The sequence below is a fragment of the Sciurus vulgaris genome (assembly GCF_902686455.1).
Source record: "Sciurus vulgaris genome assembly, chromosome: 1".
Taxonomy (NCBI): Eukaryota; Metazoa; Chordata; class Mammalia; order Rodentia; family Sciuridae; genus Sciurus; species Sciurus vulgaris.
Window position 1 is genome coordinate 73,872,448 of NC_136461.1, and position 24,956 is coordinate 73,897,403.

Here is a 24,956-nt window from a genome sequence, read left to right on the forward strand (position 1 = left end):
GCCCTTTAGAAAAGGGAAGAAGCCTATGTGCTCCATGTTTAATCAGTTTTCCTTGAAGGTTCTCCCCAGTTTGCTTGGAGTATCTGGACAGGGCTCAAGTAAAAGGCAGCACTCTTACTGGGTCAACAAGCTAGAAGTAGAGGTTTTGGGGTGCTGGTGTAGTTGGAAATTGAGGAAGGAGATCCCAGAAAGGAGGCAACCACAGAGGGAGAACTTCCCAAATCTGCATTCTTTCAATCTTTGGACAAGTCCTGAATTGCAAATGAATATAGTGGAAAACAAGAGCTTAGAGGCTAACCAAGAGCTGGACAAGTATTTCAGCTACTGCCTAGTTCTGGAGAGAAAGAGTTTAGGATTCAACCTCATCTCTGTCTAACAGAGGAGCTTGGCATCTTGGGTTTCCACTGGAATTCCAGAAGGGCCACAGTAGGGATGAGGATTATGTCCCTAGCCTAAGAGTTATGCCCTAGAACTAAGAGAAAATCTTAGATCGGTTCTGACAAAGTCTTAAACCAAGATGATTCAGCAACAATTTAACTATGCTAAAACATAACTCAGAAAGAAGTAAGGATATAATAAAAAAATTACTAGGCATAGCAAGTAGGAAATTTGTCAATGGAGGAAGAGTCAAAAAGTTAGGTAGATTTGAAGTTGGAAGACAAAGAGTTAATAATAACTGATAAATATGATAAAGAAACTATAGGAAAAGATGAATATAAATGATAAGGAGAAGAGAAATTTCAAGAAAGACATGGGAACTCTTAAAAGGAAAGTGATAATGATTCTCAAATTAAAAAATAAAGTATATGAAAAACATGCTTATAATGGATTAATAACAGATTGGTACTACAGAAGAATCAGATGATTTGAAGACAGGGAAGATATACAAATAAAATATTAATAGATTGGAAGAGGGAGATTATAACACAATAACGGTAGGGAACTTTTAACACCATGCTTTCAGCAATGGACAAATCATCCAGAGCAAAAATCAGCAAAGAAACAGCAAATTTAAACTTCTCCATTACACAGGGGACATTCTTGAGGACAAATCACATGTTAAGTCACAAAGCAAGTCTTAACTAATTTGCAAGATTGAAAACATCAAGGATCTTTTGTGACCACAGTGGCATAAAGCTAGAAATCAATAGTAAGAGAAACTTCAGGAAACTTACAAATAGATAAAAATTAAACAATATCCTCTTAAATAGCCACTAAGTCAATGGGAAAAAAATTAAACAAAAAATTTAAAAGTTCTTGAGACAAATGAAAATGTAAACATAAGCTATTGAAACCCATGGAATATATTAAGAGCAGTCCTAAGAGATAAATGAACTTCACTAAATGCCCACATCCAAAAAGATGAAAGATCACAAATAAACCACTGAATTTTGCACCAAGGAATTAGAAAAACAAAACAACTCAATCCCAAAGGAAGGAAATTATAAAGTTCAGAACAAAAACAAATGAAATAAAGCCTACTAAAACAAAAGAGTAACAAAATGAAAGTCTTTTTTTTTTTTTAATTATCTCAACAAATATTTAATGATGGTCTATCCCATAACAAACACTGTGCTAAGGACATATTTTTCCACCACAGTACTTAGTCTCCATGAGATTATACACTAAAAGTATAAAATACATCACTATACTGATATTATGTGTGATTGGCTCATTTTTCAAAATTAATTTGCACATACAATGAAAGAACCACTGGGGTTTCAAAATAAAGTCATCCATAATGGAGGTAATTTTTTGCAAATATGTTATAAATGCTTTTTTTGTTTATTTACTTATTTTTTATTGTAAACAAATGGGATACATGTTGTTTCTCTGTACATGGAGTAAAGGCATACCATTTGTGTAATCATAAATTTACATAGAGTAATGTTGTTTAATTCATTCTGTTATTTTGAAAAAAAACAAATCTTTAGCTACACTAAGAAAAAAGAGAGAAGACTCAAATAAAATCAAAGATGATAAAGAATACATGACAACTGTGTATTAATCCATTTTGCACTACTAAGATGAAAGAGAATACCTGATGCTTGGTAAATTTATTTAAAAAATTGAAGTTTATTTTGGTTCACAGTTCTGATCTAAGGTTAAAGACCCACATCTTGTGACAGTCTTCTTGCTGGCAGAGTCCCAAAGGGGCACAGGGCATCATATGGAAAGAGACAAGGATCATGTGTATTTGTGTGTATATGTGTTTCTTCTGATCTCTCATTCTCTTCTTATAAAGCCATCAGTATTCAATCATGAGGGCTCCACCCTGATGATCTTATCTAATTCTGATTAATCATTTCTGAAAGGCATCAGCTCTAAATACCATAATCAGATGAAGTTTTCACTTTCTTAATCCCTCACAGTGGAGATGAATTTTCAACACATGATCTCTTGAGGACACACTCAAACCATGTCCAAACCACTTAAAATGGATGCCACAGAAATACAAAGAATCATTAGAGACAATAATGAACAACTTGGATAACTTAGAAAAAAAGGATAAATTCCTGAGCACAGGAAATCTGAACAGACCATAAAAAGTAAGGAAAATGAATAAGTAATTGAAACTCTCCTATCAAAGTTCAAAACCTGGTGATTTCACTGCTGAATTCTACCCAAATATATCAAAAACTATTGACAGTTCTTTTCAAACCTTTCCAAAAATTGAAGAGCAAGGAATATTCCAAACTCATTCTGTGAGATCAACATATTTCCCTGACCCACAAATAAGACAAGGAAACAAGAAAAAAAGGAAAACTACAGACCAACATCTTTGATGAACGTAGGTGGAAAATTCCTCAATAAAATATTAATAAACTGAATTCAACAGAACATGTAAAAAGATCATTCACCACGATCAAGTAATATTCATCCTAGGAATGCAAGGATGGTTCAACATATACAAATCAATAAATGTGATACATTACATTAACAGTATGAAGGACAAAAAACATGATGATCCTGATAGACACAGCATTTGACAAAATTCAACATCCCTTCATGATTAAAATATCTCCCAACAAATTAGACATAGAAGGAATGTACTTTAACACAATACAGTCCATATGGGATGAACCCATAGCTAACATCATGATTAACAGATAAAAATTAAAAGCTTTTACTCTCCTATCTGGAAAAGACAAGGTTGCCCACTTTTACAAGTTCTATTCAACATAACATTGCAAGTCCTAGCCAGAGCTATTAGGCAAAAGAAGAAAAGAGGGGGGAATCCAAATTAGAAAGAAGCTAAATTGCCCCTATTTTCAGACAACATGAACTTATATAGAGAAAATCCTAAAGATTCCACCAAAAATCTGCTAAATCTATGAACAAATTTAGTAAAGTTGTAAGTAGAAAATCAACATGCAAAAAATCAGTAGCATTTCTATATACTAGTAGCAAACCAAAAAAACTAAAATATTTTAAAAACTCAAGAAAATAATCTCATTTACAACAGCTACAAAAAATGGAATAAATTTAACCAGGGAAGTGAAAATTATAAAGCACTGGAGAAAGAAACTGAAGAAGAAATTCTGGACAAGTAGAAAGATACTGCGTTCATGGATTAGAAGAATAAATATTGTCAAAATATCCATACTACCCAAAGTGACTTAATGTAATTCCTGTCAAATTACCAATGACATTCTTCACAGAAATAGAAAAAGCAATCCCAAAATTTGTATGGAAGAACAAAAGACTCCAAATAGCCAATGCAATCTTGAGGTGAAGAACAAAGCTGGACCACACTTTAAAATATACTACAAAGCTATAGTAACCAAAACAGCATGGCACTGGCATCAAAAGACACTCATAGGTAAATAGAGATACCAGACATAAACCCACATACATATAGCAAACTTATTTGCAACAAAAGTACCAAGAGTTCACAATGAAAAAATGAATCATTTCTTCAATAAATTGTATTGGGAAAACTGGATAATCCATATGCAGAAGAATAAAATTAGAACCTTGTCTGTCATCATATACAAAAATAAATTTAAAATAGATTAAAGACTTATGTGTGAGACTGAAAATTATGAAAGTAATAGGAGAAAATATAGAGGAAAAGTTTAATGGCCTGGGTTTGGGCCATAATTTTTTGGACATGACCTCAAAATTAAAGGCAATAAAAGACAAATTTGACAAATGGAATTAGTTCGAACTATAAAGCATCTGCACAGCAAAATAAACATCCAATAGACTGAAGAGACAACCTACAGGATGGGAGAAAATATTTGCAAATGACAATCATACCTTAATATTCAAGGGTTTGTATCTGTATATTCAAACAACTGTGGATTAAGAATACTCAAGGAAAAAAATTTACCTGTACCGAACATGTATAATTTAAAGCATACAAGGGCATATTTATAGGCTATATAAAAATACTACACCAATTTTTATAAAGAACTTGAGCATCTTTGGATTTTAATATCTTAGGAGAGTCCCACAGATCCAAGGAATGACTATATACATCTGATAAAAGATGCTACGGTTCGAATGTCCCCAATGAAATTTATATTGAAATTAAATCCTCATGATGTAGTACTAAGGGGCGGGGCTATGTGGCACTCTCAAGAGTCATGAGTGCTCAGCATTCATTATGGGTTGCTGGACTACCTTGAAAGAGGATCTACTACATAAGCCACTTTGGCTCTATGTCACCATGTGATGAAACTGCAAGAAGGTCTTTACCAGATGCCAAGCAAGTGATGGTGCCATGCTTTTGGGTTTCGCAGTCTCCTTAATCTTGAGATAAGTAAATCTCTGAATCTTTATAAATTGACCACCCTGTGGTATTCAGTTATAGAAACAGAAAACAGATGAAGACAAGGGGTAAATTTACAAAATGTATGAGGAACTCAACACTGTATCAAGAAGACAAATTGTCCTATTTTTAAAAATTGGACAAAAGAGTTGAACAGGTATTTCTCAAAAGTAGACATACAAATAGCTAATAGGCATTTGAAAAAATATTTAACATTACTAATCATCAGGGTAATGCAAATCAAAAACATATAAAATATCACTTCACACCTGTTAGAATAGCTAATATAAAAAAGGTCCTGGTGAAGATACAAAGTAAAGAGAACATTTACAAACTGTGAATGAGAAAGTCAGTTAATATAACCACATAGACAACAGTATGGAGTTCCCCAAAATATTAAAAATAGGACTACCATATGATCCAGAAATCCTACTTCTGAGTATATATACAAAGGAAATCAAATCAGTATGTGAAAGAGATAACTGCACTCCTATGTTTATAGCATTAGCACAATAGCTAAGCTATGGAATCAACCTAAGTATGTCAATGAATGGATAGATAAAAGAAAATGTGGTATATGAACACAATGAAATACTATTCAGCCATAAAAAGGAAATCCCTTCATATTTTGCCCCATGGATAAGCCTGGAAAACATGTTAAGTGAAAAAAGGCAGGTACAGAAAGACAAATGTTGCATGATCTCACTTATAAGTGGAATCCAAAAACATCAGTCTCTCATGGAAATAGAGAATAGAATGGTGGTTACCAGGGGTTTGGGTGGCAGTGGGTAGGGAGAAGACAATGGTCAAAAGATATATAATTACAGTTAGATAGCAGGAATACAAAAAATATGTCCAGAATAGGCAAATAGAGACAGAAAGTAGATAAGTGATTGGCTAGAGTGAGGGTCTTGGAGGAGAGGATGGGGAATAGAGCAGAGACAAATGGGGAATGACTACTAATGGTTATGGAGTTTCTATTTTAGATGATGAAAATGCTATAAAATTGATTGTAGTGATGGCTACACAACTTTGTGGACAAAGCGAAAACCATTGGATGGTACACTTTAAATGGGTAAATTGTATGTTATGTGAATTGTATCTCAACAAAGCTATTTAAAAAATAAAGGACAATATACATGAAGTTGGGTGGATGCTGTACTATGTGTTAAGATCTGTGAATGCAAAATACAGGAAATAGAGGCACAGGGAAGTCAGATGAGTAATAACTCTGTAAGGACGGAGAACGTGAATTCTGTATATCACAGGAAGTTGAAAAGGCATGGATCAGGTACAAATGGAGAAAATAAAATATGAAAGGACCACAGATCACCAAATACATGACAATCGAGAAGCACTCAAGAACACAGATACGTATGAATGGAGGTAAGGGGATCTCATCCTCAGGGGTCAAAAAAAATGGCTCCTCCATAAATGCCTCCTGTCCTTAGATTGGATACCTCTTATCAGCAAGATGGTTCCTAGGATGGGTGGAGAGGGACCCAAGATGGTAACCAATTTTATTTCCCTCTCCCTCCTACCTCCAAAGCTGGTATTGGTTAAGGACAGCAAGAAGTAGAGCTAAAGATATTTTGCTTATTGAACTAATTCTATGTGTCAGACATTGTACTAGCAGCGTTGTATATATTTTGTTTCATATTTTTTTGATATTCAAAAACTACCAATTTACCATAGTTAGTATTACAAAAAGACATAATGGAAGAGTATTTTTGGACATCAAAAAGACATAATAAAAATTATATAACAATCCTACATTTGTATGTACCAAATAATATAGCATTAAATATATAAAGCAAAAGTTGACAGAAAGGAAAGAAAGAAGGAAGAAAAATAGACAAATCCATAGTCAAAATTAGGTATTTTAACATACCTCTCTCAGCAATGGAAAAGATAGTAGACAAAACTTTGATGAAAACAGAGAACAGTTGAATAACAAGGTTATCTACCTTGACTGAATTGGCATATATCAAACACAATTGCAGAATACACACATTTCTCAAATGTGATGGAACATTTTAACAAAATAGACATAAGCTGAGGTAAAATAAAAGTCACAACAAATTTTAAAGGATTTAAATTTTCAAAAATGTTCTCTACCACAGTGGAATTAAATTAGAAATCAATAATACATCAAGTAGAGAAGTCCCAAGTGACTGAAAATTAAGAAACATACTTCTGTATAACTCATATGTTAAAAATTAACTTATAATGAATATTAGAAAATATTTAGAATCAAATAGTAATTATAATATGGTATATCCATATGCACACCAATGTTTATAGCAGCACAATTCACAATAGCCAAACTATGGAACCAGCCTATGTGTCCATCAATGGAGGGATGGAAATGTAGGGAACATTCCTCAAGCTTATCTGACAGCAGTCACTGACACCATGGTCTAAGTAAGCCAAATAGTTTGGACAGAGAAACTGAGGTAATGGTAAAGACTCGCCATGGAATGAAGGTCTTTGCGCTGCTGAGGCTGAGTTAGGAGCTGAGGAGAGGCCTCGCTCTGTCAAGCATCCCAGCAAGCTGTGATGCTTGATCACCTGCGCTGCCTTGCCTCATGCTGTGTGCAGGAGCTTACCATCCCCCAAGTCCTTTGCCTCAGACCTGTTGCTGGGCAGAATTACTTAGGCATACTTGGTTTGTTTACACTACCTCGATGTATAGGTCACCTATAGGCTGACTCTTATCCTTTAACAAGCATGTTAACCTGGTTTGATAATGTGCCTATATATGTCCTGTGCAACCCTAAATAAAACTAGATCCATGCCTTCAGAGCTTGATGTCCAATGTCTGAGTGAGTGCACTGGAGTAGATAGACATAGTTGGTCCTCACCCTCAGTGGACCCCTGTCTCTGAACATCTACAGATAAAGAAAATGAGTACATAGAATTATAAATACATGTACATATATATATACACATACATATGTATATAAAATAGTTTTATTTATTTATAAGTAAAAATGACTTTATATCATTTGCATGAAAATGGATGAAACTTGAGAATGTTATGTTAAGTGAAATAAACCAAATTTAGAGAATCAAGGGTCATATGTTTTCCCTCATATATAGAAGTCATAGAGGAAAAAGGAATAAAAATTAAAAGTAGATCAGTAGAGAAGAGGAAAAGGACCAGGGGGAGAAAGGAGGGGAGAGAAAAAGAAATACTAGGGAAAGATATTGACCAAATTATATAGTTATATTGTGTGCATATATGAATATGTAATGACGAATCCCACCATTATGTACAACAATAATGCACCAAGAAAAATATGGAGAAAATATGGTGTATCAAAACTTATATGATTAAGGTATAGCAATAATCAGAAGGATATTTAGGAAACTAATAATAGTCTTATATAAACAGCTTCAATAAATAAATAAAGAAGAAATACTTCTCAACTCATTAGATGAAGGCAGAATATCCTTGGTATTAGTATTGGCAATGACCTTACACAAAAGGAAAAGTACATGACAATGTCTCTCATGAACATAATTGCAAAAATCCTAAATAAAATACTAGCAAATCAAAATCATGTAGAATTTACTCTAGGAATGTAAGAATAGTTTAATATTGAAAAGGCAACAGAGTACAACTCTCCATATTACTAGAATAAAGAAAAATTATATGATCATCTCAACGAATATGGAAGAAGTATTTGCTAAAATTCAATAGCTATTTTATGATTTTTAAAAAATACTCTCAGCAAACTAGGAATAGAAGGACACTTTCTTAATCTGAAATAGACATCTATGAAATATCTCTGGACACGAGCACACTTAATGGTGAAATACAGAATGCTTTGGAATGCTCTTCTCACTGAAATTGGGAACAAGAAAAAAGATAATCTCTCCACTTGTATTCAACATTGTACTGGAGGCTCTTGCTAGTGAAATAAGAGAAGGAAACAAAAGACATAAGATTGGAAAGGAGAAGTAAGAATGTTTTGTGACTTGTAGATGAAATGATTACATATGTGGATTATAAAGTCCACAAAAAAATCTACAAACTGCTAAAAATAAGTGAACTTAGCAAGATCACTGAATTTAAGTTCAATCCATAAAAATGAATTATGTTTCCATATACCATCAGTAAACTATTAGAAAATTAAATTTCATAAAAATATCATTTACAACAACCCTTCCCATGCAAAAAAAATTCTAGAAATATATCTAATAAAGATATATAATACCTCTACCCTGAAAAGTGTAAAACACAGTTGAGAAAAATAAAAGAAATCTTAAAATGAAGAGAGATGCCATGGACTGAAAGACTAAACATTATAAAGATGTCAAGACTCCCAAAACTGATCTATAAATTTGGTGCAATCCTATCAAACCCAGCAGATTTTTTTTCTGGTAGAATCAATAAGTTGGTTCTCAATTTTGTAGCAAAATGCATCTAAAATAGCCAGATAAATCTTGAAAAATATGCTACTGAAAAAGTAAACATAGTCACATGGACCAACGGAATAAGAAACAACAGAGACTTCAGAAGCTGACCTGCACACATATCAAAAGGTGCTTAACAACATTAGTCAAAAGGGAAACTTCAAGCAAAACCACAGAGCAATAAGACCATATTACCAAGAGAATGGCGAAAATGACAAAGATTAACAATACTATGTGCTAGTAAAACTATGGAATAGCAGGAACAACTTTGAAAAGTGTTTGGGGGAATCCAAATATTTGTTAAAGAAGGTAAGAGGGGCCATGGTAATGGATACAGGGACTACTGCAAAGGAGTGTTATATGGGGAAGAGAGATTGGACTTAATTCCCACTCCAATAAGAACTAGTAGGGATTTGTAACCAAGGAGCTGGGTAGGGTCACTGGTTAGAAAATTGCTGAGGAAGCATCAAGGATAACGAGTTTGCTGCTAAACTGGCTTGGTAGTATTATTACTGAAGGCTGGTCATGGTGATAAGGTATTAAGGGTGGTTAGATACCAAGCACAGGAATTTTCCCTGAACTAACTTAGTAGGATTTTGCTCAAACTGGATTCCACGAGGTCACAGAGGAAAGCACAAGTCAGACCTAATCAGATAAGACTCAGGATCCTGACTAAAGAATTGGTCAAAGGAGAAAGTGTTTGCCACTAGATACATGGATACCCTGTGACCAGCAGTTTTACTCTTGGCACATACCCAAATCAATACTGAAATCAATACTTACCACCATGGTAATTTTGTTTTTAATAGCCCCAGACTGGAAATAATTCACATGCAACAGATGGTGTCAACTGTGGTATATTTTTACAATGGAATACAATGGAAAAAGAACATTTTATTGCCATATGTAACAACATGGCTGAATTTCACATAGAAAACATATGTCATAGGGCTAGGGAGATAGCTCAGTTGGTAGAGTGCTTGCCTTTCAAGCATAAGGCCCTGGGTTCGATCCCCAGCACTGCAAAAAAAAAAAAAAAAAAAAAAAAAAAAATGTTACAAGAGCCACATACAAAAGTTCATACTGTAAGTTCATGTTTAAATAACGTTCAAAAATTGGCAAAATTTATCTCTGCGGCACTAGAGATCAGAGTAGTTTTTTTCTCATTTTTCTCACTATGTACGTGTGTGTGTTTTGTTTTGTTTTGCCTGAGGAAACACAAAAAAGACTTTTAGGAGTCTGGATATATTGTTTTTGGTGTAAGGCAGTTCCTCAGGGTGTTAACTCCATGTACTTCTGATTTGTGTTATTTGGCATATCTGGGCTGGCTCTTGAAAGGCAAGATTCCAGTTGCCATTTTACAGTGCTTTATCTGAAAAGTCTAGCACTAGACAGGCCAGACTTGGTCACCAGAGTATAGAGGGGTACCACAGCCTGCACAGTGGCAGCCACACTTGATGAGGTCCTCTCCTTGGGACAATGGTTTTAGCAGATGAACAGCAACCAGGACACTCCATTGAGCAGTCAAGGCCCAGCAACTGGAAGAATAAGCAAATCTGTGGAGGCACCTACACTGGATCTGTTATACAGGGACCCCATCATCCACAAATATAGCAGCTGCAACCCAACAGGTCAGGGCAAGTAAAGGCCCACTCAGGGATGAAGGTAGATTACCCCAACAAGCAACAAACAACACTGATCAGTCAAAATGCTGGCTAAGAGTGAGGGAAATAGATTATGAAGCCGGAAGATGATAAATACTGATATTGGCCTTGGAATCAGCAGTGGCAGCAGATACTTTAACTTATTTCAACAATTCTCCTGCCATATATGTTTTAGAAAATTGGCCAAGAATGTGAGGGAGAGTCCATGAATAATTGGACGTGCATCTTCCCTCAGGGAAACAGTGAGAGAGCTCTAACTCACACCAAACCCTATATAATAGCATTAAAGCTAGATAAGATGAAAGTGAATCTCAACAATTAATTCTAAGAGTGACTTATATTAATGAACGTGGTAGACTCATCTTATTGCACACCATCAGATTTTCTTGATCCCTTCCATCTATGAGACCCCCAATCACTTGCTCTACCTCAGTCATTCACTATCATCTCCCTGTAGTTTCAAGTGGTTTTGCTGCCTGAGGTCACCTGGCATCTTGTGGAATCCTTCACTTCTGACACACCTTAGGTCATGGGCTCTCTCTTTCTGTTGAAAAGGTGACAGACAGTTCAGGGCCTGGTTTCTTTGTCCAGTCCCTTACAAAACACACAGGGAGTTTATTTGAGAGTTACACCAGAGCAGCAAGAGTTGGGGGAAGGGAAAAGAGTCAGGGAGGATCGGGAGGTAATGAAAGGAAAAGCAACACTAAATTGGCCACTGTCCTCTGATGGGGAGACCCAGCAGGCCAGCCTGCCTTGGGCTCTGTTTGCTAGGGAACCCAGGCAAAGATACATAAAGTTGGGGGTCTGAGATATTTTGTATTTGGTATGTGTAACAAATGTCTTCATCTTTTTTTTATAAAGACATATTTTGGATGACCTGGATAACCACTTTATAATTTAGTACTCCTCGGTTTCAATACTACATTTTCAATTGCTCAAGATTAGGTTAGCAATAAGTACTAAATTAATTTTTTTGAACTAATGAACCAAACAAAAGGGAAAGACAAGATGAAATTGATGCTTATCATCATATGAAGACCAAATTAAGTTTGGATTAGGGATATTTCTGAGAAATTTGAATACATGAAAGTGGTGGTCAATTTGGGTTTTCATCAGAGATTCAGCAAACTTAAAAGAATCTATGCAGTAGCTGACAGTTCAAAATTCATGTCTGGAGTGACATTTAATTTCAGTAAAGTAAACTTTAATTTAAACTTTATTGATTAGTAGGAGATGTGGAATAGACAGAGCAGAGGTCTGATAAGGAAAGGAAGTTCTTTGTAAAGTGAGACATAGATTTTATCTTTTCTCCCCTTATATTTAATAACAACTATATTACTTGCTAATAATGTTTCTGATGCAAGTGGATTGTCTAAGGGAAACATCAAGAGGTGCTGAGGTTATGTCAGGTTGATGAGGATAAAAATAAAGACCACTGTGAATGCTTATTGAAAATGCAGAACAGCCTAGCCTCGGCTGGGTAGGTGAGGGTTGGGGTGGTGTTGGGTGGTTCAGTGTCCCTGGCTGGGCAAACATTTGTAAGTAAACAAACCTTTAAATAGCCAGACTACTTGTCAGAGATGAGTGTTCCCGGGAAAGTGGGTGTGGGCTCCCCCACCCTCACTTCAGCATCTGGCACACCTGAAGGCAAGCCCAACACTCCTAAACTGAAACACTTAAAAGTACACAACTTGATTCTAAGCTATATTTATTCTCAAATTGAAGTGAAACAATTTTAGGTCAAGAGGTTAAAGCTCTATGATAATCCACCTTTGATAAGTTGAAAAAGTGCGTCTATATTTTCACATATATATAGGGATAAAGAAAGACATCTCCATAATCCACATTTACCAAAGCAATGGGATCATTAAAGAGTTCTGTCTTCCTCTTGATCCTGCACCTTTTAGAAGGGACCCTGAGCAATTCCCTCATTCAGCTGAACAATAATGGCTATGAGGGCATTGTCATCGCAATTGACCCTAATGTGCCAGAGGATGAAGCACTCATTCAACAAATAAAGGTAAGTTCAAATGGCAATTATCTGTTCTTTGGTAATTATTAATTAATAGTCTTTATCTCAAGCATAACATTGTGATGGAAGTTGAGTTCTCACTTCAGCTATGTGACACTGGCAAGTTAGATTTTTGTCTGAGTCTCAGTTTCTTCATCTGTAAAATGGAAATGATAATACTTGGCTATTAAGATTCTTATAAGGGATGAGGTGAATGTGATGCACATAACTCAGAGTTAGAAACATTGTTGGCACTTAATTAATCATGTCTGCCTTTACTGATTGTAGATTATTTCACTGAAAATTATTTCATTCTACACTAAGACAGAGTCAGCCACATTTGGCAGATATTGTGAGATTCAGAGAGGATAATTCTCTTGACGGATTTTACCACTGGGACACATCAGACTCTCTTTTTATTCTCCTAATTGTACCCCCCTTCCCTGTGATGCTAAATGTAAGCCCAGGATACAAGCTGCGAACAACCTTGACCTTATTAGTGGGAGGAACCCCTGAATTTTATCAGCCTCAAAACAAGGGACCCTCTCAGGGTTGCTGATGGGCAACACCTTACCTTGTTACCTCTTGTGTGGGAGAAGGGAAGAAAAGAACATGCTTCCCATTCTGGCAGAGGTGCCAAATCACTGCCAAATGGAGCAAGTAGTGAAGGTCTCATGACACAAACAGCAAAAAATAAGAGGGAAATACCTTATAAAAGACCATCCTGGAATCTGGCTGCAGCACATCCAGAGGCAGTATTGTGTAATGATAAGAGTGCTAGCCTGCAAAATGAGAACAATAATAAGTAGTTCTCCCATAGGATTCCATGAGGATCCAATATAAAAATGAGTGCATATAGAAGCAAGCTGGGTGAAGGGTGCATAGGAACTCTACAATTCTTTGCATGTCTTCTGCACTCTGAAATTATCTTGAAAGTTTAGAAAGGTAACTTTAAAATGCATAGTGCCTGGTACAGAGTAAGCGCTCAATAAATGGTGGATGTAGCCGTCAGTCACCAATCCCCTTTTATCTCTCTAAATGGAAAGTTAATAATGCAGGGGCCCAGATGATCCTCCTCTAAAGATTCCTTGCTCCAAGCAGAAGTAAACCCAAAAAAGTGGAGTTTGAAAACAAGCATCTCTACCTGCCAGGAATTTGTGGTTAGAATATTGTAGCATCAGGGAATGGGGAACAGAAGGAGGGAGGGGCTCATCATAAAGTTTGCCTAGTTAACCCAAACACCATCACGTTGTCTTTGGTCAAAGGGAAATTCATAATTCTTACCATTTGAAATCTCTCAATAATCAGAAGCCTTGTGTGAGTTGTTGATTGCCTGTTAATTTGGAAATGGCATTAGCAAAAAATGAAGCAGACGCTTGAAAAAATGAACAAAGAAAAGTGCGGGAGGAAAATGTGGCCAGTGTGTTTCTCTCTCTGGTCAGATGGTGGGTTGGGAACATGCCAGGAGAACACATATCTTAAAGTACTTTCACCTCACTATCTTTGGGGGAAACGTACTTGTCACCAGTTATTAAATTGGCTTTCTAGAATGAGTACTAAATAAGTTGAGTGTGAAATAAGTTGGCTTCCACCACTTCCTCCTCTGCGAAAAGAACACATGAAGAGTTAAGTGAATGGCCAAAGTCACTGAGTCATTCATAAAAGTGAGTTCCTCCATATTTGATGTTTCAGATCTGTAGAGTTGAGGGATATCACCATGGGCTTTGTTGTCTTTCCTATCTACACTTCAATCTCTGCTTTAATAACCTTTCTGAGGGGAACTCTCCCCTCGGTGCCCTTGCGGGGACAGCCTCTAAATCAACTTTCCTTTTCTTCCTTCCTCCCTTCATTCCTTCTTCATTTCTTCCTCCCTCCTGTGCTAGGGAGTGAACCAGGGACCTCACGCACGTGCTCTACTGCTGAAGTCAGTTTTAAATACTTGGATTTGTAGGACCGTCCTCAAAGCTTTTTCCCACCTACAAGACCGGTAGGGGGCGCTGCAGCGCTTCCATGCACTGTACCTGCACGCCTGCCAATGTTCATTGGAGAAGTCCTGGGAGTGTCTCACAGATGAGGGAGAGCGAGGGAGAAGCCTGCACTCCTCTTTTGTACACACACACACACACACACACACACACACACACACACACACACACACGACAATCCAAAATGGGAGTATTTTGGAGTTCTTTCGATGTATGGAAGCCAGGGCTTTGCCTGTCTGGGCACTACTGTGCCAGTATGCCACTTACCATAACCACTTCATTAATTTAGTCATTGGTCCATTCATTCAACAAATGTTTACAGAGCATCTATGTTATGTCATGTCGGTGTACTGGGAATCCAGTTGTGAACATACTATTTCTGTCCTTAGGGCTTTTTGGCTCATCCTGTAAGCCATTAGCCATCAATTGTTTCTCAGTCCCAGAGTTAAATGTTTATTTGGACATGAGGTGACCTCAAAATCTGGAATAGATGCCAAACGTTTATGTTAAGATGTGAAAAGCAGGAGCATTCGTGCCGCTTGGGTTTTCTCTTGGGAGACTGAAAATTTACATTTCATCAAAGTGTAATATAATACTCTAACAGGAAGTTTTACACCCACTTTTCAAGGTTTTGGTGATTTTGACTCCATTTAAAATTTTTTTTACAAGGACATGATGTTAAGCTCTCCTAGCAACTGTTTAAAATCTGGATTTTTAAAAGAGGAAAATGCAAATTGTTAGAATACTTTTTTTTTTTTTTTAACAACGAGCAAGACAACCATTATTAGTGTACCTACGCAGGGACAAGAAGTCAGGCTTTACCCCTCTCTGGTAGTGTTCCACAAGTAGTGGGTGTCAAGTCGGCAGGAAAATAACTTCATTCAAAGCTAGTTTTGAAGGAAGATAGAGGAGACTTTTTCTGTTTCAAATGTCCATCTTTGGAGAGCTCACAGATGGGCCAGGAAAGCTTTTAAGAGAGAAGAGGAGACAAAGTGGGACCAAAGGATGAAATGCACACATGCAAATTTAGTGAGAGGTCAGCCTGTCAGTTTCAGCCTCCCTGTCATTTGTCCTCAGTACAAGGTAGTTTTTATCTCAGGAGGAGGACATTCAGAAGTTACAACAATTTGGAACTTTAATTTCAAAAGCGGTTGTTTCAAATTCAGCAGGAAAACAAGTAGTAGTTGCCCTTAATTTCAGAGGGAGTCTGTTTCATTATCATTATTTGAAAAGAGCAAACTGAGGCTCAGAGAGATTAAAGTAAATTCCCCAAGTTTATCCTGTTAGGAAGTGATGGAGCAGGATTCAGCTCTGTGTCAGTAGCCAAGTACAGCTTCCCATGTAATGATGAACGTTTTGCTCCTCTTAAGGCCTCCCTTCCTAGGCACTGAAGTCCTGTCACTCAGGTCTGCTCGGGTGATGACCCCTTTTTCCCCTTTGTGTTATTGGTTTTTCCGTGAACATATAAATGTAACCATCCCCATTAAAATAAACAAAATTCCCTTGCCTCATTTCTCCATTGCCCTTTATAGAAAAACTTCTTGACCTGCCTCCATATTCACTGTCTCCACTTCCTCACCTCCCTTCCTCTTGAATCCACTCATATGGAGCTATTGTCTCCACTGAACCACTAACATGGTTCACCCATGTCCCCAAACTCATCTATCACTTCTTGGTTCTCATTCAGTGGCTTCTGAATTCCTTCACATGTACTAGCTGCTCCTTCCAAGTTCCTTTTACTGACTTTTCCTCTGCTCATCTCTAAGTGATGGAGTCCCTTCTTTTCTCTGTTGATACTTTCGGCCCTAACTGACCCAATGCCTTCTTTCCACAGCAATTGCTTATAAGACTCTCTTCTGTTTTGTCATAATGCATCCTAGGGAGCCTGCAGAGGCATCTAATGCTGCAGCTCCTAATAATGTTACATGTAATTTGAAAATAAATAATAATGTCATTGTCTTATATCTCTTAGTATTATGCTACAAATAAATACTACCATAAAGCTTAGTATTAAATTTAGTTTAACTTAGCATTAAACACCCAAATCATTACAAGACTCAGCAGATGTTGAGGTTATCTTCACTTGAGTTTTTCTCTATTATTTGCTGTAAGACCTTGAGAATTATACTCTCTTGTTCTCAGTTTCTCTCTCAAAGATTCATTGATCCTCAAGTGATCAAATGAAATGAAACTACTAGATGACATTTAATTAATATTTACTGTGCCAAGTACACACTGTTCCTAGTGCTTCACATGTTTGATTTCATTTGTTCTTCTCTCCACCTTATCAGGTAGTGACTATACTAGCTCCCATTTTATAAACAGGGAAACGAAGGCTCAGGATTAGGAAGTACCCAATGTCCCACAAGAAGTGGCTGACTTTGGAATGGAACCACCATTTGATCCAGTTATCCCACTCCTTGGGTTATACCCAAAGGACTTAAAATCAGCATATTACAGTGATGCAGCCACATCAATGTTGATAGCAGTTCAATTCACAATAGCTAAACTATGGAACCATTAGGTGCCCTTTAACAGAAGAATGGATAAAGAAACTGTGGTATCTATACACAATGGAATATTACTCAGCCTTAAATAAGAATGAAATTATGGCATTTGCCAGTAAATGGATGGAGCTGGAGAATATCATGCTAAGCAAAATAAGCCAATCTCAAAGAACCAAAGACCAAATGTCTTCTCTGATATGTGGGTGCTAATTTACAATAAGGTGTGGGGCTAGGGATTTCAGTAGAGGTTCTTTGTATTAGACAGAGGGTAGTGAAGAGAGGGGAGGGGATATGGAGGTAGGGAGAATAGTAGAATGAATCGGACATTATTACCCTGTGTGCTTATATGATTATATGACTGATATAATTCTACATTATGTACAACCAGAAGAATGAGAAGTTATACGCCATTTATGTATGATGTGTCAAGATGCATTCTACTGTCAGGTATAACTAATTAGAACAATATATATATACGAAAAAAAAAAAAAAAAGACGTGGTTGAGCCAGGGTTAGCATTTGCCTCTAGAGTCTGCACTATTCACCACTGTACCATGACACTGAATATGTGGCAAATGCTCAAAAGGTTTAGATGCTGTTATTATAAAGGTACTTTGCATTATGCCTTCCCACCTAGTCTTTTAAAGGGTAAAATACAGATGTAATTTGAATGATTGGTAATTTACTCTACTTTCAACCATAATTACTGTGGATGTTTTCTTTCTTCCCAGGACATGGTGACTCAGGCATCTCCATACCTATTTGAAGCCACAGGGAAAAGATTCTATTTCAAAAATGTTGCCATTTTGATTCCTGAAAACTGGAAGACAAAACCTGACTATGTGAGACCCAAACTGGAAACCTACAAAAATGTGAGACTATCAAGTTCTTCTTTCAAATTTTCTTCTGTAATCTGGATTAAAAAAAAAAATCAAAATACTCTATAATCAAATGGAATTGTTCCAAAATTCCCCAATGTGCTAAAGTCAATTTCTTGGCTGAAATGCTGCAATAATAAAAAAAAAACCTTTTTCTTAAATTTCAGGCTGATGTTCTGGTTGCTGAACCTAATCCTTCGGGTAACGATAAACCATATACTGAGCAGGTAGGAGCCTGTGGAGAAAAGGGTGAAAGGATTCATTTCACTCCTGACTTCTTAGCAGGAAAGAAGTTGGATCAGTATGGACCACAAGGTATGGGTACAGATACAATATTCTACTATATTACTCATAATCTAATCACAGTACTTTAAAAGTGGATACAAAAATAATATTATCTTTGTGAGTAGCCCACATAAGCTAAGTCCACTGATATAAACTGACAAAGCATGTTTTTTCATACAAAAGAGGAATTCAGTACATTTCTCAGCCACAATTTATTATTTTCAGATATGTGTAAATTTAATATTCTAATATTGAAAATTATAATATTTAATATTCTAATTTTGAAAATTATTATAGTACCAGGTAATAACTGTAAAATAGTTTAATACGTAGTATGATGTTTCTGTGGATCTGAGACTTACCTGAAATTAACCTCCTGCCTGCAATGCATATAGTAGCCACCAGATGGCACACATCAACGGTACTCTTAGACTTTATGTGTGCTCAGATAAAACCAGATCTTCTCAAAATGCAGGTCCTGATTCAGTGGGTATGGGGAGGGACTCAGTAATATGCATTTTTAACAAGCTCCCAGTTGCTGCTGCTGCTGGTCTGTGTGCCACAATGAGTAGCAGAACAAAATACCCTTAGAGTTCAGTTTTCAAAAAACCAAAGAAAAAAGTCCAATATTCTTTTACAAAAGAAATTTTTAATCATTTCTTTATGAGCTATATAGAACAGTCTTTGAAGGAAATATTAAAATAATGAACAAGGTATTTATAACATGTGCTTTACAGGTATAATCAATTGTGATTTACTAAATGACTAGTATTAGATTTCTTAACTAAAATTCTCCAGAATCAGCTTGATTTCCTTTACTTGGACAAAGCCCCACCCCCAAAACACACTACAGCACTTGTCAGAAAAGTGTCAAATGTATGTCTTTGTTGTTCTCTATGTACCTGGGGTATGGCAGAGAAGAAGTCATATTGCCTGTTCTCACGAATGGGATGCCAGTATGGGAAAATAGCAAGATTGTGGGAGAATGACAATATAACATTAGTTCCATAATGGGAATAATAAAAGTGCAATGGGGAGGACCTGGTCTAGTCTGAGCATGTCCAGGAAGGCTTCTAGGTAGACAGAAGCATGATTTTGAAAGAAGAGCAGGAGTTATCCTGGCAGAAATAAGGAGAGGGATTCCAAGAAGAGAAAACCTATGTAAAAGGACCAGAGATGAGCAAGAACATGAGGTAACCTGGAATGTAAAAGTTCAAGAATTCAGCAGAGAGAATTTTGAAAGTAGATAGGGAACAGTAGGAAATGAACTGTGGAGAGGAACAGGGTCTAAATCCTCAGGCACCTGTATGCTAAGTGAAGGTGCAGGACATAGCCCTTGCACCCCTAAGCATTTTAGTTACCTGATCCTGCATGTCCTGCATGGGCCTCTGAACTTTGTGAAGACAGGGGAGCAGTTTAGATTTGTATGAAGAGCTACCTGGCGTTTACCAGGTCCCTGGTTAACATTTAACGGGCCAAAATAAGTATTTGTATTTTACAAAAATGTATACTTGTTGTATTTGTCCATTCGAAGGAAAACAAGTCTCTAATTTAAAAAAGAAAAAAATTCTCATAAAGCATAATAAACATTAGAAGACTAACTTTTATTCCACTGTGAGAAAGTTATGTTACACTTCTTATTGTATTCAGGTGTTTGAAATATTTTCTCACAGGTAGGGTTTTTGTCCATGAATGGGCTCATCTACGATGGGGACTATTTAACGAATACAATGATGATCAGAAATTCTACTTATCCAAAGGAAAACGTGAAGCAGTAAGGTATATATATTTTGATTTCATTTTTCTCAAATTATTTTAAATTGCAATTTTTAATTTTCCCTTGATTTGGTTAATTAAAAAGTATAACTCTTGTCTTCTTTTCTATGTCTAATTCATTCTTAGTGCATTCTTTTTCAGCTTTTCATGAAACTACCACCTTTGATTACAAGTTCTTCTGTTAATTGAGTTGTCCATTTTGCAACTGAAGATCACTGGCCTTTTCTTAAGTGTACCACCTATAATATACCTACAGTCACAATATGCAGTGTCTCCATTTTCCTGTCAGTGACAGAAGGACTAATGGAGCTCTTTAAGGCAGAATAACGTCTATGTGGACTTTTGTTAGTATAAATGGGCCTCGGAGAGACTATGGAACTTAGCTAAAAGACAATCCAAATATTAAAGCAACAGCTGGGGTGTGGCTCAGTAGTGAGGCACTTGCTTAGCATGTTTGAGGTCCTGGATTCAATCCCCAGCACTGAAACAATAAATAAATACAACAAAAACACCTTATAGTTTGAACTAAACTCTATGTGGTTATCAGTAGAAAACAAACTGAATCACATTTGGAAAGTATGCTTGGCTGCCCTGGTTTTATGGGGGAGTTCTTCTATCCAGTTTTTGTGTATATAAACTGCTTCCGTACAAACAAATGATAGGGAACTTACCAATTTATTTTAAAGAGCTATCATAATTCAGATACTAAAACCTGACAGATGGGGTGGAAAAAATTGCAGTACACCTCTGAAGAAAGATAGAGGCAAAGATTTTAAATGGAAGGATAATAAAAATCAAAGAATTGGTAGAATTAAAGGAATAACAAAAACACTAAGGCCCAGTAGGATGCTTCCAACAATTCAGCTAAGTTGTGAAATTAGGTAAGTAACGAGTGTAGTACCTCAAGTAAAGCTGAAAAATAAATGATTATTCCAATAGATTCTTACAAAGCAACTTGATAAAATTTCACATTTATTCTTAAGTTAAAGAGTAATAAACTCTTTTTAAAGAGCAGAAGTTGGTACAACACCCTTTCCACTTCTGCTGCCAGTCTTGCTCACTGATGGTTCTTTAAGGAGATGCACTCAGCTTTGGTTCATGTACAATTCTTTTCTTTTGGTTGTGGTACTAGGGGTTGAACCCAGAGCTTCACAATGCTCAGCAAGCACACCACCATCGATCTAGGTTCTCAGCACCTCATTCACAGTCTTGATTTGATACAGTCATTTCCAACTGGGGCAGGTAGGGTGGTACACAGGGCTCAGACTCAGATTTGACCCCTGCTTTCTCCCACATGAGCATTATTGTTCCCTACTTTTCTCTTTCATTATTACATTCAAGCTCTATGGGCATGAGCTTTCCATTATTATCCCTCATTCTTGGGAACTCTTCGGCCTTATGTGGACTAGATACATTGCTGCTTCCTAGAATCATGCACAGTTTTTCAGATTCCTTCAGCTTATATCCTTGACACTACACAGACCACAGCCTGAGGTGATCATATATTGGTTTGACCTTTCAAATCTCAGGCAATAAACACCATTCCAAACCTGATGTCTGCTTTTCCTATTTCTCTTTGCTAAGCTTCCAGACAGTTGGACACCTTATCTTTCCTTAAGAGAAAGAGTGATTAATACATATTACTTTATGAGATATTACAAAAATATGTATATATCAGCTTGTTCTTCATTCCACAAATGGCTATGAATGCTACATTAGTAAAGCTAACATGAGTGCCATGCCCTCTTAAGAAGAAATTTCATTATATTAATAATATGTATTGCTCCTTATCTTCCTAACTTTTTATTTTTAAAGCCTAGGAGAAATCACAAAAATGACAGTACTTTTCAGAACAGAAGATTACTCCCTTAACATGATACAGAATATCTATGAAAGTCAACAGTCTATACCATATTTAATTGAGAAACACTAGAGACATTTCCAGGAATAAGATAAGGATAGCCACTATGACCATAGTTATCTAAATTTGTTTAGGAAGCTTTTGCCAAGGCAATACTATATGAATCTTGGGAAGTACAAAAAAAGGCTATCAGAAAGGAAGAGAGAAGATGGTTTTTATACAGGCAATATGTGAACCACTTATAAAACCCAAGGGAATAAGCTGAAATGAAAATCGACAAAGGAAGTCAACAAAATGACAAATACAAAGTAAATATTTAAATTGACTTTCCATTTATTCAGCAACAACTAGTTCAAAAATATAATGGAAAATATACTCCAGTCAAGATAGCAATTCAGTAGGAAAAACTCTTAAGAAATCTGAAAGACATATGTGAAGACAACTATAAAATCATTCTAAAGGATTTAAAAGAAAACCAGATAAATTGACTTTTAATAAATGAAAGATATGAATTCAGTTAAAATTGATATATAGGTTTTATGAAACTCTCATCAAAAGAACATCCATTTTTACTTTTAAAATTCTAAGGTTCATTCAACTAAGATCATCTTGGAAAAAGAATCATAATAGGGGTGTGGCATTGTAGTTCAGTGGTAGAGTGCTTGCCTGGCATGTGTGAGGCACTGGGTTCGATTTTCATCACCACATAAAAATAAAATAAATTTACAAAAAGAATCATAATACAGTGGACTGATACTTATCAAATTTTAAGCATACTATAAAACTACACTAAACAATGTAGACTGACCTGACAGACATTTGCTTATATAAAAATTAACTATTTAATATAGTTTAAATTACAAATCCATGAGGAAAAGTAGTATTTCTTAAGATATTAGAAAAACATTAACTATGGAAGAAAAATTATCAGAGACTCTTCCACTTGGAGAGACTCATTAAATATAAAAAAAATCATAATGCAAAGTAGAAGCCTATGATTAAATTGCAAATCTCTGTGTAATGAAGGTCTTTCTGTGCATTTAAGAATTGGGAAAAGATGTAACGAAAAGAACAATAAATATGGCTACATACAAATTGAAAATTTTGCTGTATGCAAACAAAACATAAATTAGAAAAAGTAAAAATATAGAATGAAGTTTGCAAAAAATTTTAAAATGTGTTTAGAAGCTTAGTATTACAACACATTAAGAACTTTGGGAGGTCAGTGAAACCCAAATAGAAAAATTGGAAAAACAGAAGAATGTATAATTCACAAAATAAGAAATAAAAATGGCTAATAAAAACATAAAATGTTCATACTTACTAGTAATCAAAGAGATGCAAGTTGGACAAAGATGAGATTCATCTATTACTTAGTAAGTCATTGCCACTGTGTCCAGAACTCCCACGGATGGTAGGTAGAGGCATAAATTGGAGCAACTTTCTGGAAAACAATTTGAGTGATGATGCATATCAATTCTCTAAATTTTTCATTTTTTTTGACCCAGTAATTTCATGTTTAAAAATTCATTTAAGGAAATAATATAACTAGTCATAACAATTTTAAAATGTTCAAGTTTTTGGGTCTGATAATTTAACTTTGGAAATCAATCACTTGGAAATACAGTCAAAAGTTTATGTGAAATTTTATTTATTAATGCTTTCTTTTAGTACTGACAAACTAGTGGATAAACTCAATTCAATGAATTGTGTTGAATTTATATTATAGTATCAAAAGATGAAATTATTAAAATCACATTTTGAAAGAATATTAAATTCTTTATTAAAAATTTAAATATACTAACATACTAAGGTTTTTTAAAGCATAAAACAATGCTATGTGTGCAATTTAATACCAATGCAAAGAGCATAAAATACTTCCACATGTTAACAGCAGTTTATTTCTGATGGAGAGACATTTTTTCTTTTATTCTTTATAATTTCTGTAATTTGCCAAATATCCTGTAATATTCATGTTTTGTTTATACTCAAAAATAAAATTAAAAAGTAAGATGTAGAAGTAAATCATTCCATTTATAACAACAAAACTGAAACTATAAAATTTTAAATATCCACGAATATACAAGAACTATGCAAAAACTATGTGGAAGAAAAATGAGAAAAAATAAATTAACGAACAGGAAATTTCAGAAAGTCTTTGGGAAAAACAAAGAAGGCTCCTGATTTTCTAGGAATGTGAACAGATGAAAAGGTGCCTAATACTAATAGAAGCCATACACCAGACTTAGCTTTTTACTGCATAGAAATAAATTCTTCTTCTTCCTCTTTTTATTGGAAATAAATACTGATATTGTTTTGGGAGCCCCTCAGATGCTTTCTGACAAACATAAATGACTGCTGAAAATTGAATACATTTGCTATATAAGAGCATGTACTTCTTTCTTGGATGATGAGAGCAAATTATAGGCAAGGTGATCTGTCAGAAACTGAGCACAGAGTATAATCCTTTGGAATATTTCATTTCCTCAACATCTAACCTCAATACATTTTCAGATGTTCAGCAGCTATTACTGGTTCTCATGCAGTTCGAAAGTGCCAGGGAGGAAGTTGTATTGACAAATCTTGCAGAATCGACAAATTAACAGGAATGTATGAAAAAGACTGTGAGTTCATACCCCAAAGGCAACAGACTGAGAAGGCTTCCATAATGTTTGCACAAAGTATCAATTCTGTGAGTACCTTATTCTTTTCATCTTTTCCTCACTCTCTTGAATTTAGAGGGTTCCCCCCACCACCTGCCAGATGATCCAAGGGAAGATCAAATGTAGG

At 35.7% G+C, this 24,956-nt stretch overlaps 1 protein-coding gene across 1 annotated transcript in view; it reads left to right on the top strand.

The window, feature by feature from the left end:
• Positions 1 to 12,721: 12,721 nt before the first annotated feature.
• Positions 12,722 to 24,956, top strand: part of LOC306660889 (calcium-activated chloride channel regulator 1-like) — a gene marked incomplete at both ends in the record, with an annotated part of 31,589 nt that continues 19,354 nt past the window's right edge. Inside the window, 5 exons of the mRNA XM_079139589.1 lie at positions 12,722 to 12,883; positions 18,098 to 18,238; positions 18,412 to 18,559; positions 20,203 to 20,308; positions 24,681 to 24,858. Of these exons, the coding sequence (XP_078995715.1) occupies positions 12,722 to 12,883; positions 18,098 to 18,238; positions 18,412 to 18,559; positions 20,203 to 20,308; positions 24,681 to 24,858 (735 nt within the window). The remainder of the gene's footprint in view (positions 12,884 to 18,097; positions 18,239 to 18,411; positions 18,560 to 20,202; positions 20,309 to 24,680; positions 24,859 to 24,956) is intronic.